Source organism: Watersipora subatra, chromosome 5, assembly GCF_963576615.1.
Source record: "Watersipora subatra chromosome 5, tzWatSuba1.1, whole genome shotgun sequence".
Lineage (NCBI taxonomy): Eukaryota > Metazoa > Bryozoa > Gymnolaemata > Cheilostomatida > Watersiporidae > Watersipora > Watersipora subatra.
In genome coordinates, this window is record NC_088712.1 from 18634244 (window position 1) to 18649478 (window position 15235).

The following is a 15235-nucleotide window of genomic DNA, read 5'->3' on the forward strand; positions in this document are numbered from 1 at the left end:
GAGACGAACCCTTGTTTTGAAATCTCATCAACAAATTTAACCATCGTTTTGTAGAGTCGTTAAAGTATAATAACGTTGCAAAACACATTTAAACCTATTTAAATGTGTTACCAAGTCATTGTAAACCATCGGTATTATCTTAAAACTTACCCATCTGATCGGATTATACACAAATAGACAGATTAATTTGGATGAAAATTGCCACAAAACGCTTGAAAAGCTTGGTTTAATAAAAGTTAAGACCGGCCTACGATACGCTAATAAAGCCGTGTGACAGATAGTAGAACAATTCAGCATTGCGCATTTCATGAGAAACCCGTGCTCATTTCACCAGTCTATGGCATTGTTTACATGTAATCGAATTTATTCGAAGGTTTTTGTAATGAATGTAGAGGCATAGACCAAATTACAGGTTTGAAATTGTGGTACACAGTTTATCAGCCTATGTTTTTTGTCCAATCACCGAAGGTTTCATTATTTAAAACATTAGCTGAAAATATGTACAAGCTAAGGCCGAACTACAACGCCCCTTTATGGCGAGAACATTTTTTATTTTAGTTGCTGCAGTTTGCAGAGAACTTTCAGATGCGTGAATGCTCATACTTACTTTCTGTTAAAGAGCGCTATTAAAACCATTCTAAATTCAACGCAACCAACGTTCAAACTGTGTATAGTACACAGTAGCTTGCCATTTTACTTCTACTTTTGCATTTCAGAGTTATAATAAACATATTTCCTTATCGCTGTTGGTAAAATACATACATTGCAGTAGGTTGGGCCTATAGCTTAAATTAATATTATTTTTATCGTTGTAAAACAGGTTTGAGATAGTAGTAGATTAGGTGTGATTTTTTGTGTGATTAGGTGTGATTTATTATTGTATTAAACCAAGCTTTTCAAGCTATTTCTAGAACATTTCTATTTGAAACAAGTCTCATTTACACTATACTCTGTCAATTCCTGCTGAGAACTACTTTTTCAACAATCAACAGTACCCATTCTTTTTTCCATTATCACTTTGGTCGTGGGCTGTATGACAGTGGAATTTGTAGTTTATTTTATTTGTGTACTCTTTGTTTAGGGATTTTCCCTGAACTTGTGATAACTTGTGCAAACTTGTGCACCATTCAAAAAAGTCAAGAGACATCCATGTTGACCTTTTCACCCTTTTCAACTTTCAGTGTGAAATTGTATGTGTGTATTCAAAGTATAAACTTAGCCAGTCCAAAATACTATAATAAAATAATGAGTATTATGGAAGGTACTTAAAATATCCACATAGACTACAATTTTAATGCAGTAAAAAGAACACAGAGATAAAAATATCATAAAATGTTTTTTAATTCTATTAATATAATTTGTTCAACCATTCTAAATCATAAATGTATAATATTTTATTGTATTTCATCAAGACTGTGTTGTAGGTGGCTGGTGGTTTACAAACTGTCATGAATCCTTGCTGAATGGAGTATATGGTGCTGAAAACCAAGGGGGGATAATGTGGAGGAGCCAATCAAATCACTTCTCTGAGTCAGTGATGAGAGTCACCAGAGATTAAATGTTGCGCCAACTTTTTTGTATAGTTCAGCAGGAACCCTACTTATGCAGAGCAATGTTATCAAATACCATTTCTTTGCATGTTCTATTGTTGGCAATAATTCTTTGAGTAGTTTGACAATTTGCTACACTTATTTTGATAAACTATTTATAATATAAACATTTTAGCTCAAAAGTGCCTATTATATTCTATCATAAGTAAAGATAAGTGATAAAATATATTGCTGATAGTAGAAATGAGACCGTTTATAGAGATTTTTTATACATTTAGCTAAAGTTTGCTCAGCTACTAAATATGCAGCCTAACAAACATTAACAAGCATATGTATGTTCATGAAATCAAGCAAGATGGCACCATTATATGCCAAAGTTTAATCAGCACACATGTGACCACATAAAGTCAAGCTATTACAGCGTTATACTAAGTTTTAAAATACAATAATCTTGGAAAATACTCAACAATTTGCAGATGGCTCACCATTTCAATCATTCTAAATATTGGCTATGACTACATAAAAGGGCAATGATCTACTTTTCTTCAATTGACTGTTTATTTAGGTGTATATTTTTTCTAGTGTAAACACCCTCGGATTGATGACTTTTACTAATCAAAATATACTCACAGTAATTATTGTAGTATAAGGCTTCTGACATGTTAATTTTTAGACCAAGTAATCAAAGCAGTGCGAGTGATTGTTTAACGGCATGCTGTGAGTCAAATTGCCAAGCCTCTCACTAAAAACAAAGCATGTTCCATAAACCTACCACCACACTGGCTAAATCATTGTTGAGGGTCACTTTTGATATCTGTTGTGACAACTAGAGGTGGAACGAGACAGGTTTTTTAAGTTCGAGACGCGACTCGAGACACTGTCTTGTAAAAATTCGAGACTCGAGACACGAGACAGTAAAATAATGAGCATTTGGTGATGATTTCACTACACAAGTACTAGCTACTTGGTATATATAAAATTGATAAAATTCTTTTTAAATTGAATTTTCACCTGGTGTAAACGATTTAAATACAACATTGTAATAGTGATATGCATGTAGTTTTTGTAAACAAAAGTGACACAAACAGCACTAAAATACCGAAGTTATATATTCTAAGAATTTTGAGCTTGATTGATCATAATTATTATAAACATATTGCTTTGTACATGTATATTTTTACCATCTATTGAATAGGTCTTACTTTTTAATGTAATGTGTAATGAAACCGATAGCCGTCGCTCTAGAAAGAAATACCGCAACTAAAAGAACACACGATAACACTTTCATTCTTATCGTTTCATTAATGTTAAGTTTTGTTTGTGTATTAACTGTAGTATGTGAATTATATTTAAATTGTACTCATGAAATTATATTAATTACTGTATACATGTACATGTATATTCTTATATTGAACTAACAATAACATCTTTGTTAACCGAACACGGACTATGGTCGACACGGCCTTTCATTCGTTTCTCCATGTCCGGGTGAGTTTTACCCGCCCTTGGTAGTGTATAAAAGAGGCCCGAATATTATGAAAGGCAGTTGTTTAGACATGATACACAGATTAGTGTTTAGACACGATACGATAAAATACAGACATTTTACCCGCAAAAGTCTTATTTATTAAATTGGATTATCCGAAGGGTAATTAGATACGACCCGGTATCTGTTTTAAGGACACAGAACCGAGCTACAATATATTAACAGGGCCGTTGTCCGGACTACATGATTAGACTCGGTGGCCAACATAATCAATAGCAACAGGTAGTAACGGACCGAATATAACTTTAAAGGCAGTTGCCCGCAATCCATTACAATATATGGAGTTGTTGCTACCGCAAGAAGCCATGTTTTAACTACCGTGCACAGGCGCTTTAGTTTTATTTCCTGTCTCGCGTTTGGCAATAGCTAAGTCAAGACGAGACCGATACGAGACGATACAGGTCGATACTCGAAACATCTCGTGTCTCGTTCCACCTCTAGTGACAACACCACCAAAAGTTTGTGTACATATAGCAAGCTTGAAGATTACCCAAAAGATTATATTGATACTTCTAAATGACACCAGTGACACCCACATATCTTTGAAGATTAGTATACATGTTTAAAGTAATAAATATTGGCAATTGATGATTTGGCTGCATTTAGAGTAAACATGTTATCTAAGAAATATACTTGAAAGTCAGAAAATCAGCAGTTTAGGTAGCCTCAGGCCTATAGGAATGCACGATGACAATACTTGTATAACTTAGGAACTACTGTACTTTTTGGACTATTCACCTCTACTTTTTTCTGATGATTTGAGCTATGCGGCTTATATAAGGGTGTGGCTACTCTGTGGCTTTTTCATTCACCGCTAGGGCACATTAACCGAAATCTCTGGTTAGTGCGCCTTTAGAGGTGAAAGAAAGAATGAAACAATGCCTAACGGTACTGTTCCGTTAGACACTAGGTCACAAAGCGTCAGTTAATACGAAACAGTGCAGTTAGGCGCTGTTCCGTTTTGAACAGCAAAGTTACTGTCGTGTTAAAAAGCGTCGTCCTGAATTCTGCGGCCTATACAAAGGTGCAGCTTATGTATGGTTTTATTATCGGTTTTTGGAAAATAACGCCGATGCGGCTTATATAGGGGTGCGGTTTTTAGTCCGAAAAGTACGGTATGTATAAAATTTAAAAACTGATTGCTCATTTGGGACCAAAACTTATGACGAAAATGTGACCAAGAAAATAGACAATATAAAATTATCAATAACACATAAGTGTTAGTTTCTATATTTACCTTTAATGATAAACAAGCGCTAACAGGGTTCAACGACCTGATTTGTGAGCTGCTCTCAATACATCATGGAATCATAAGAAATAGTTAACTATTTGTATTTTTACTAATAATCTGTGATAAGTAATTAAATTTGTCAAGGAGGCCTAATACAGTTTTTAAAAAACGTTACAACAAATTCTTGCCAAAAACATTTGAAAGTTATAGTCACTAGCTCCCTGGTAATCTCATAATCTACTCCCAAGATGAATTTAGATTTTCTTTAGACAGTAAATCTTACAATCTATGTTTTTTATACATTCTTCAACAAGATATTTTTGCGTTAAATTGCAAAAGAGAGCATACAGAAAATAAATATTGAATAAGCATCATAGAGTTGATTTACCTGGAGTAATATTTATTGGGTAGATAACTCCTACAATCCAGGGCTCAATTGTTTTGAAAACAAATGTTAGTTGCATAAACTGTTTAAAGAATAGTAGGTAATATATGTAAATTTAACAAAGTTGCCACTTTCATATTTTTCAATCTCAATGAAAACTAAACTACAACTTTTATCAAAGTACATTATTACAAAAAGGTTAATGATCGGCCAATAAAAATGTTTTATAACTCATGCAATTTTTAATTCATGAAACCAATCTGATACAGTATTGCCATACTATTTGAGTTTATTTTAGAAGTTTTTCTACAGCAACATATCAATGCTTCCAATTTTTTCCTACCAGAAGTAAATATAGTTGTGGGAGTAGTACTTTTAGTACTTAAATTGTATATAAGTACTAAATAATCATATACAGTGTTTTATGCGCCGCGTTGTTTACTGTTAAATACTTTTTAGACAAATTGCTCAATTAATGTTATTATTTTCTCTGTCACTTTCATGTTGAACGATAATATGTTATTTTTAAATAAACACATATGATTTTCAATATGTGTCTGTCGTTTATCTATCTGGCCATAGCAATTAAGTATTAGCCACAAAATATTACCCTAATTATTTAATATAGTGCGCTTTGGAGTTATCATGCCCTTGGTGAATCATATATCTCACTGATAAAGTATAACTTGTGTAGAAACAATTCATGGCTATTCAAGTGCGCTGTCTCAATCAGTCAAGTTATATTATGATAAGTGAATTATTTGATCATGCAATATTATCAAATGTTTTTATACCTGTAAAAGTGTTAGAAGGACAAAAGGTCAAGTTTAGTATAAAACTAGAAAGAGGAAAAGATTCCAAATTTTGGAACTAGGACCACTACTATCAACTGCTCCAAGAATCAGCTATACGCATGCTGTGTACTGACTCTCACTGTTATATAAAATGTATGGTAGTTGATTGTGATGTTGATTAATAATTTAGTTGCAGAGACTGTGGTGATTGTTTTAAAACCTCTTGTAAAGCTGTTTTTTAATAATTAATGAATAACATATTTAGAAGTGATTATTTTCTGCAATAACTGCCTTATTGTAGAGATCAAAAGTTATTGAGACTGAATTTTTAAACAGAAGTTGTCCTCCCTTAGAAAGGATTTTGTTAAATCATGAACATTTAGACTAAACAATAATACATGAGAAGACAACTTCTTTTAGCCCCCAAACTGTTGCAAGTCTAGAATGCTTATAAAACTATTTATAATGTTTGAACAATTGATGTTTGTAATGCTCTGGTAGAGTTTGAAATATATTAGCAGTAGCTGGCGATGCACTGATAACAATATCAGCTATGCATTATAGATAATAATGCCACTTACTCATCATTATATTGACTCTACATGCTCGTTACTAAGGTATGTGTTTTGTTCTGTACACAGTAAATTCTGATATATTTACGATTCCATACTATGTAGACATTTGTGCAACAAACTTGCATTTAATCAAAAAGCATTTTTATATCTATACTATTTATTTTGTCGCAATGGGTTAGAGAAAATGGTATAACTTAATTTATAATTAACATATTATTATAACTTATTCAATGGTATAAGTATATAAAATTATGCGGTTAGCAAAACATATAACAGAGAATTATTGCTTTTGCATCCCAAACTAATTGTATTTTTGTTTTAATAGAAACTAGTTAAAACATAGTAACTACGATTCAACTAGTTAAAATGTGTCAACTTTAGCTCAATCTAATTAATTGCATCATAATTACTATGTTGAATTACCTTGGCATTTTGTTTACTGTCGTTATAATTGTTTTGAACTAAACAAATTGTAAAAGCTGTTAATATCGCGCTCACTAATTATTTTTTCAGCCATCTAAAAGTGCTTTGTCAATAATTTTACTGTAGATGCACAACTTCGACCATTCTGTGAGTTTCAGGCAAATATTTTTGTGCTTTTCGTATATTTCATGAGTTTGGTTGAAAATCCAAATTTTGGCTGTGTATGGCTGTACCTTTTAGAAAAGTAGTCATATTATAGTAGTATATATATATATATATATATATATATATATATATATATATATATATATATATATATATATATATATATATATATATACTATATATATAGTACATATGTATACTATACCTATGTATATATAGTATATATATCATATATGTACATATAAGTCTATATATACTTAGTATATACATGTATATACTATATATATATATATATATTTGTATGTATATATATGTACACTGCCTGTGCTACCCGGCGTTGCCCGGGTAATAAAAAAGTTTTTGTTCAGAAAATTGATTTGTATTTAGCATATAACAACATTTTCCATTTTAGCTTTCAAACTTCATATCATTACAAAAATGTTTTGCCTAGGTCCAACAAATTAAAAAAAAATTAAAAAACCATAAAAGGGGTTAGATGTAAATGTGAAATAATTAGCAAGCATGTAATAGCTAAATTAGGTCCGTTTTGCTATGATTACGATAAAATATGATTTTGTAATGATACAATTAATACGAGCTGAGAGAACAAAATAAAGATTATGAATATGTAGAATTAATAACGCTTTTTGCATGTAGAAGTGTGTGTGTATAAAAAAGGTGAATGTTCCATCAGAAGCTATCCAACAAAACAGAGACAATATAATTGTCTGCGTGAGAAGAATTGCCCTTGACCCCAGATATAGTAATAGAACCTTACGAAAAATGTATTTTAACAGGAACATCATAAGTTCATAACGTGTGGCTGCCTTTGTAAAAAAATCAGCATGCGCTATGCCTATATCTGTAGCTGGACGCACCTACACACCAACACTTAGAAATATATATATATATGTTTATATATATATATATATATATATATATATATATATATATATATATATATATATATATATATATATATATATATATATATATATATATATATGTTTGCTTATGTAGATATCTAAATTTTGGACGTTTTTAGACTTTCCCACAAATTTTCTTGCATTCTAAAACTATGTAACAAAAAACTCTTTTTTTCAGCAAAAATGGACTTAGCACTGAATCTAGCAGTAATAGTTCAGTTATGAGCACCCACTATCTTGCAGTCTTATTTTCAAGTCATTGCGCTGCAGAGATTGCACTCATCATAATATGTATGACAGGCCGATACTCTGTGGCAAGCGCTGTCAAGTGAACAAGGATTATTTGGCTGATTGACAAGCAAATAACCACATAGAAGATACAAGTGTAATATTTTAAATTTGACTAGGTGACTACATACATGTATAATGATCTAGCGTGAAGTCTATGTTTTTTTGATCAATCTTTTTTTGTTGCATAATAATAAGGTGGAATGAGTAGAAATATGTAAAGTTATTATGGAATGCAATGTGGTAGTAAAGCTATCAGTCATAGTACAAAGTACATAATTGAAAAGAGAGTATGTTCTAAAACCTGCCAAAACACAGGCTAAATACATAGCTGAGGGTCAGTTTTAATAGCTGTTGTCACGACAACACCGAACAATAAACACGCTTGTTATCAACATAGAAAGACTTCAGCCTTGCAAAGATCATGATGCCTTTGATTTATTTCCCACTAACCCCATTGATTTACTGCCACCGTACATATTATCAGACATGTCTGTGAATGCATTAGCAATAGTTCAGCTATCTGTAAAAAGCTCAAGCAGAAGCAATGCAAATTGATTAGTAATAAATGCAATTTGGGTTGAATGAAGTCATCAGTGTAGGGTAGCTTTGGGTATTTGTTTATATGGCAACTTTGAACAAGATCTGAAAGTTATTATGAATACTTTTAAATTACACAAGTGAGACTAACTGACTTCTTAACATTAAAATGTATGTATAAATGTTTAAAATAGTGAAAATAGGTAAATTCCGACCTGGCTGCCTTTAAACTAATAAACATCCTTAAGAGATATTTATAGAAAGTCAGTAAATCAGCAGCTTAATTATTTAGTCTGAGGGTTATCAGATTGACAGATGAAAATAAGTAAATCATTTTGAACTATAAAAGCAATTTAAAAACTGTAATTTCTTGTTTGGTAGAAGCACCACTAATGGTTACGCAGCAAGGAGAATAGACTAAATGACAATAATCTAAGAAAAGAACTGTTTAGTTCTGTAGAGTTACAAAAAATGATAGATAAGTCCTCAAGGACTAGGACCTGCTTTGTAAGTTGTTTTCAGTGCATCATCAAATTATAACAAATAGCCATCTACAGGTTTTTATGCCAGAATTATGATTAGTAACTAAACTACTCAGGTAATGCACGTTTGAGTAATTTGAAACAGTTTTAGAAAAAAAATTAATAAATTGAAATTCAAATGCTATTTGTTAATCTCATGATATATTCCAAAATAAGTTTTTATTAGACAGAGTCAATCATGCTATATGTTTATATATATTTTTTCACTTACTCTAATAAAGAGCTTTTGTGTTAGAACTAAAAAAAGGCATGCAGAAAAGAAAGAATGAATAAGCACAGATGACCTAATTTAGCTTGAATGATTCTTCATAAAGTAGACAACCCTTACAGCACATATGGTCATCACTTTGCATATGTAGTGCCTGATCAGTGTAACAAAAGTTTGGTCTCACTTACAAAACTAAACAAATTGCGCCTTTCACATTTTTCCGACTAAATAAAAACAATGGTATATATTTCTTCTTACGTTACTTGTTACAAAAGTAATGACAAATCACTCACACAAAAACATTATCCTGTATATCTGGCACATCATAAACCCTGTCTGTAGCTTTATTTCTATAATTTTTGAAACTTTTTAGAAGTTGTGCAATTGCAACATATCAGTGCTTTCAAATCTTTGCTACCACAGGGAAATATAGGGGTAAGGGTAAACATAAGTACTATATAATTATAAGCAATGATTTATCAATATAATGCACAAAATTGGCAGGCTGATCACTGCAGGCGCATACTTCATTGTTAAATGCCTACTTTCTCCATATCGGTTATTGGTTAAATTTTTTTCTAAGTTTCCGATTGTTTTTTATATAGAATTATTTTATACAATTAATTCCAAGTGTCTTGATATTGTCTGTCAGTAATAAACTATCGCTTGTGTACATATGGTTTAAGGTCCTCTGGCTATTCAAGGTATCAAGTGATATTTTATTCATTTAGTCATCTAATAATATCAGATCTTTAAATAGTGTTAAAAGTGTTGGAAAGTTTAATGATTAATTTATCCCTTTAAACCCTAACAACCGGTATTTCAGTATTACATAAGGGGTGTCAGAAACCCTAACGACTGTAATACCGGCATTCACATGACTCTATTTATATATATATATATATATATAGTGTATATATATATAATAATATATATATATAATAATATATATACATGTATATATATATATATATATATATATATATATATATATATATATATATATATATATATATATATATATATATATATATATGTATATAGATATATGTATATATACATGTATCATGTGTCGTCAATGTTCCTTTTCAAAATGAAAGTGGCTCTCAGCAAGTAGAGATAAAAATAGAACTGATGGTGAAACTTGTTGAGATAGCTGATGATGCAAGCTGATAATGCCTAAAATCAGCTCTCAACACATGGTGAGTAGATCTTTACACCAACTACAAAAAGTCAGTTTAAATACTTGTATTTGTATGTTGTTGTGCGTAAGATACTTTCTTTGAGCAAAATAAGACAATTCAAACAAGGGCACAAATGCTATTGCTATCACAAATCATTGGATATATTTGCTCATATACTGATATTATATGGATACCTCCTCAATTGAGCGTAAACATTCAACAAAGCTTTCATGACTTTCACTTGACGATGAACATTTTCATTAGTCAGCTTAGACATTAGACATCTTTTTACACAATCCGTCATTTACTAGCACCTGTATTCTTCTTAAAACACAAACTGGTTCTTCTGCTTTTGTTAACTTAATGTTATGAGCTACAACCTATTCTAGTACTGTGACTTATGGAGTGCTAGACCTGATGTATACATAATCTAAATATATAAGGAAGGGTTACAATGATAATGGTTTCAAGGATTTAAAGTTTTCCAAAGAGCTATAGCATTTTCTGTTTGATGATTCAAACAAAAAATAATTTTTAGATTACCTCTTTCAATACTTATATTTCAATTCAGTCCTGAATATTGAGGTAATATGATAGATATATTTCCTGAAGTATTTTTTTGCTTTATACTAACTTCTAAGGAAAAGCAAAATCATTTCAACATTTCATGTGTGCTGTCAAAAATCTGGCAATTATTTACATTGTGTGTACAATATCAAAAGATCAATGATACCAATATTTTCATGACTATTGCTGCAGCTTTCTACTAGAATGCATTTTTCAAGAATTGTGTTACTTCATATAACATACATAATGGATGACCTGTGGAAAACCATGATACCCCATGTATGAGGATGGTTGACGTTTTTTGGTATCTGTTTTTAGCATAAAATGTTATTGCCAGTAGCTATGCATTTTCCTCTTGCTTCAAACATCCTTGTTTTTGTGTAAAAACTGACATATTCATTTTAGCTGCTAAAACTATCAAATCTTTTGACAGTAGGCTTTTTTAGGCTGATGTGTGGTATTATTTAAGATACATCTAGCAAAGAGGCTGACCCGTTAGTAAACCTTGTCCTGATTTTAAACATCTGGTTGCTAGAATCTACTAGCAATTGTTTTTAGCTAGGGGAAAACATGGTTCCCTAATGTTTTTTCAGTGTAGCTGTCAGCCCATCAACCTCACCAATCTATGGCAGCCATTTAATGTTCTGAAGAAATACATTTACTGCAAAACAGCTTCAAAAATGTTCATAAAAACTCATTCGAATGATTCTTATAAAATCTTCTACACGTTGGCCTATTATTTTCAAGTCAAAACTGTTTCACCAAACCAAAAAATTTCTATTCCTGTTACAATAGTTATGTGACCAAGCATCTGTGTAAGCGCCATTAAATTTATGTTTTTCGTAGCTCCTGTTTAGAGGTGTTCTCAATACACTGTTCTTAATTTAACTGAGCAAAGCTAAAACCTGTGTTTTTGTGGTTTGCTGAGATAGTTGGTAACACAGGCTATCAGTGTTTAGAAATGGCACTCAATAAATGAAGATAATAGACCTTCACAGCAACAGTTACTTACACACAAAACAGACAATCTCCACTGTAAGATTCATATGAAAATCAAAGCTATTAAGTGAAAATGTGAATAAAACACTTCAGATTGTTCTTCTCAACACCTAAAAAAGTTCAAATCAATTTTATTGTTCCATTTGTGACATTGATTTAACTTATTTGTGTACTAGAGTATTTTCTTCGTTGTTGGTAAGATTTTCACATTTATCAAAATATGTCAATCTAACCATATGCACAACCGTTAACTTCTATTCCAAATCGATGATGATTTGTGTTACATTGTTGCTTAAACATCTAGCAAAAAATTCAAGACTTTCACACAAGATCTCCTTGACCTGTTTATTTTTCACCACCTAGCACTATTTGCTAGTAAATTCTACTTTTAGTATGAACGCTCATCTAGTGCCTGCCACCAGGTATACATTGTAATTAAAATATTTTGATGAGATTTATGATTATAAATATCACAAGGCTGTGCATGCTTTGCATTTAGGTTTTTTATTTTCTGGTCTCAATATAAAACACCAAACACTCTTTGTGTTATTAACCACTCTCACAACTACTTTGTTGTTGTGAGAGAGGTTAATAATGTATCTGTTTAAACATAATGTAATTGTGTTATTGAGTGAGCTCTTCTGCTAAGCATATTTCTTGGACTATTTTATTTTAGCCCAACTCACAAAAATAAACAAAAATAATTTCAGCTTATAGTTTTAGTATATATAAAAAATCAAGTAAGTCTCTCAATTGTTTGGGCAATATCAAAAAATCAAACATTACAGAGATATTCCATGACTCTTACTACATGTGCAGGTCAACCAATCATATGCTTTACAAAGCTTTCATGGTTGATGGCTTCTTTATCTTTTTCTGTTACAAATTTGGAATATTAGTCAGAAATACAATTTTAGTTAGAAATGTTTTTTGTCATTTGCCATGTTTTTCCTCTCATTTCAAACATCCTTGTTTTGCGGGGTTTGCGGAATTGTCTTTATGTTTTTGGCATATGAATTTTAGCTGTGCTGCTAAAACTATCAAATCTTGTTGACAGTATTATTTTTTAAACTGATGTGCTGTATTTCTCAATCAACATTTAACCCTCAGAATGACACTTCAGTGAACTTTGTTCTGATTTTGAATATGTTTGTTTGCCATAATTTCTACCCAACCATTTGTAGCTAGTGGAAAGTATGATAAACAAATCAATTTTGAGTGCTTGTGCCAGCCCATTATTCCCACAGACTTAGGTCAGCCTTTGTCAAATCTACAAAAGTAATGTCTATTGCGGAACTAATACCACAATGTTTATAAAATAAATTTAGATAGTTGCTTTTCAATCCTAACTTTCAATTTATTCACGCTTTTACTTCTTATTTGCCAATACAAACTTTTCAGTGTAAGTGTTTAATTCTCGGTTGAACAACATGACACACGTTTCAGGGTCATTAAGTTTTTCCAAGTACATTTAGCTGCACATTTAGCTCACTGTAATTTACTTTAAATTTAAAAGATGGTTTACTTATAAATGACCAATATTGAAATAAGAGTTAAAGTAAGTTCTAAATTGGTGTGCCTTTAAATTAAAGTGTGCCTAAACTTTACTTAAACTTGATAACTGATTGTCATAAGCTCATACCTGGCCCAAAGTCATAAACTTTGCATCAGACTATCCACCTTAAACATGAACTCCGTATACTGGTTACATTACACGTACAACTGGTTATACTCTTATGAGCAGCAATAAGTAGCTCAGTTTTGGCTGACCATTGTTCATTAAATCACACGAACCATGCATTAAAGTTTACTCACTGGTTCTGTGGGAACAGTAGTCGCGTGGCGCGGCATTTTTAGGCTTTGTACAAGGCATTGTACAAGGCATTTCAGGAAAGCGATTACTTCATTAATTAGCTTAGTGTCCCTGTATGTAACCATTTTGCTGCCCGCTGCAAGTTTATGTACAACCTATCATCGAGTTCCGTAAACACATCCTTTTCGAAATTTACAGTAGATATGCAGCAACTGAATTTGTTGATTCATGACAACATAACCATTGAACCAATACTTTTATTGGCATTTACAGATGGATTCAAATATTTCTTTCCATAAATTAGCCTATATTCGTGAAGCAAATTAGAATAATGGATTGGATATTTCCACATCAAAAATGTACATTATTTCTGTGGCTCGCAGTTTTAATTGTAAAGTGGCTTCCAAAAGCATCCCTCATGGTGGAGCAAACAATAAGCTTTTGTGTTTGACATCAAATCGGATTTAGAAATTAGTGAAAACTCTTAAAACTAAAGTGCCAGCACCAAATCTGACAGTGGTGAAAGAAAAAGATTGTAAAATTAAGGAACATTGTAAAGGATGTAATAGCTTTGTAGGGATTGCAACTTCATGTAGCTTTAGCAGGAACCTGCAATATGTATCAACATTGCAAGTTTTTGATCTGCTTTTTAATAGCTTGGCAGGAGAGAGCGTGTAACAAAAAATGTTCCAAATAGTGTTTGAAATTGAAAAAAGAGTATATTCAAAATGCAGCAAGCACAACAGTTGTGAGTAAAATGGCTGACAAGTACACAAATATCTGAACTTGTTAAGGTATTGCAGTGAAAATGCTGCACCGAATAACTTGGTAGCAAAATAGTTCTATTTTTAAGAAATTATTTCAGCTAATACATGTATGTGCGGTTGTCCAATGTGCAGTTCTAATAACTCTCTCTGTAAAATTAGTTTAATGGCAATAAAGTTAAATGTTAGGGTACATAAAGATTCTGCTTAAGGAAACTAAATAGAGTAAAGTGTATTGTACAAGTCCCATGAAAAAACTTGGGTTATCTCCATATAAACATATATATTTATATAATATAACAATGTGTAACAGTATATATATACACTGTTATATGTTGTTATATTATATAAAATGTGTAAAATAGTATATAATATAACATTTTATATATATTATTATAATAATAATATGTATGATAATATATAGCAATATATATTATCATACATATTATATATATTAAACGTTACATGGGTAAAAGCGTAAGATCCGAACAAAGTGCTCATTGATAAAATCAGAGCAATCTGAAAATTGTTCTTACCAAGCATGAAACTAGGAGTAATCAATTGTTTTATCTGACGTTATAGCCTGCTTTATTGATTTTATATTGTACGTAATATACTTATAGAACTAAATTGTCTTTGGTTAGCTGAATCTATAATCTAGGCCAATACCATAATTATTTGAGAGTCTCAAGCTGGTGCTCAACTTAGCTCTAAATACCTCAATGTCTAGCAATC

General features: G+C 31.4%; 1 protein-coding gene across 1 annotated transcript in view; it reads left to right on the forward strand.

The window, feature by feature from the left end:
• LOC137396416 (microfibril-associated glycoprotein 4-like) overlaps positions 1-1932 on the forward strand; it is a 30828-nt gene extending 28896 nt beyond the window's left edge. The window contains exon 5 of the mRNA XM_068082685.1: positions 1425-1932. Within this exon, the coding sequence (XP_067938786.1) occupies positions 1425-1558 (134 nt within the window). The 3' untranslated portion in view covers positions 1559-1932. The remainder of the gene's footprint in view (positions 1-1424) is intronic.
• The last annotated feature ends 13303 nt before the right edge of the window (positions 1933-15235 follow it).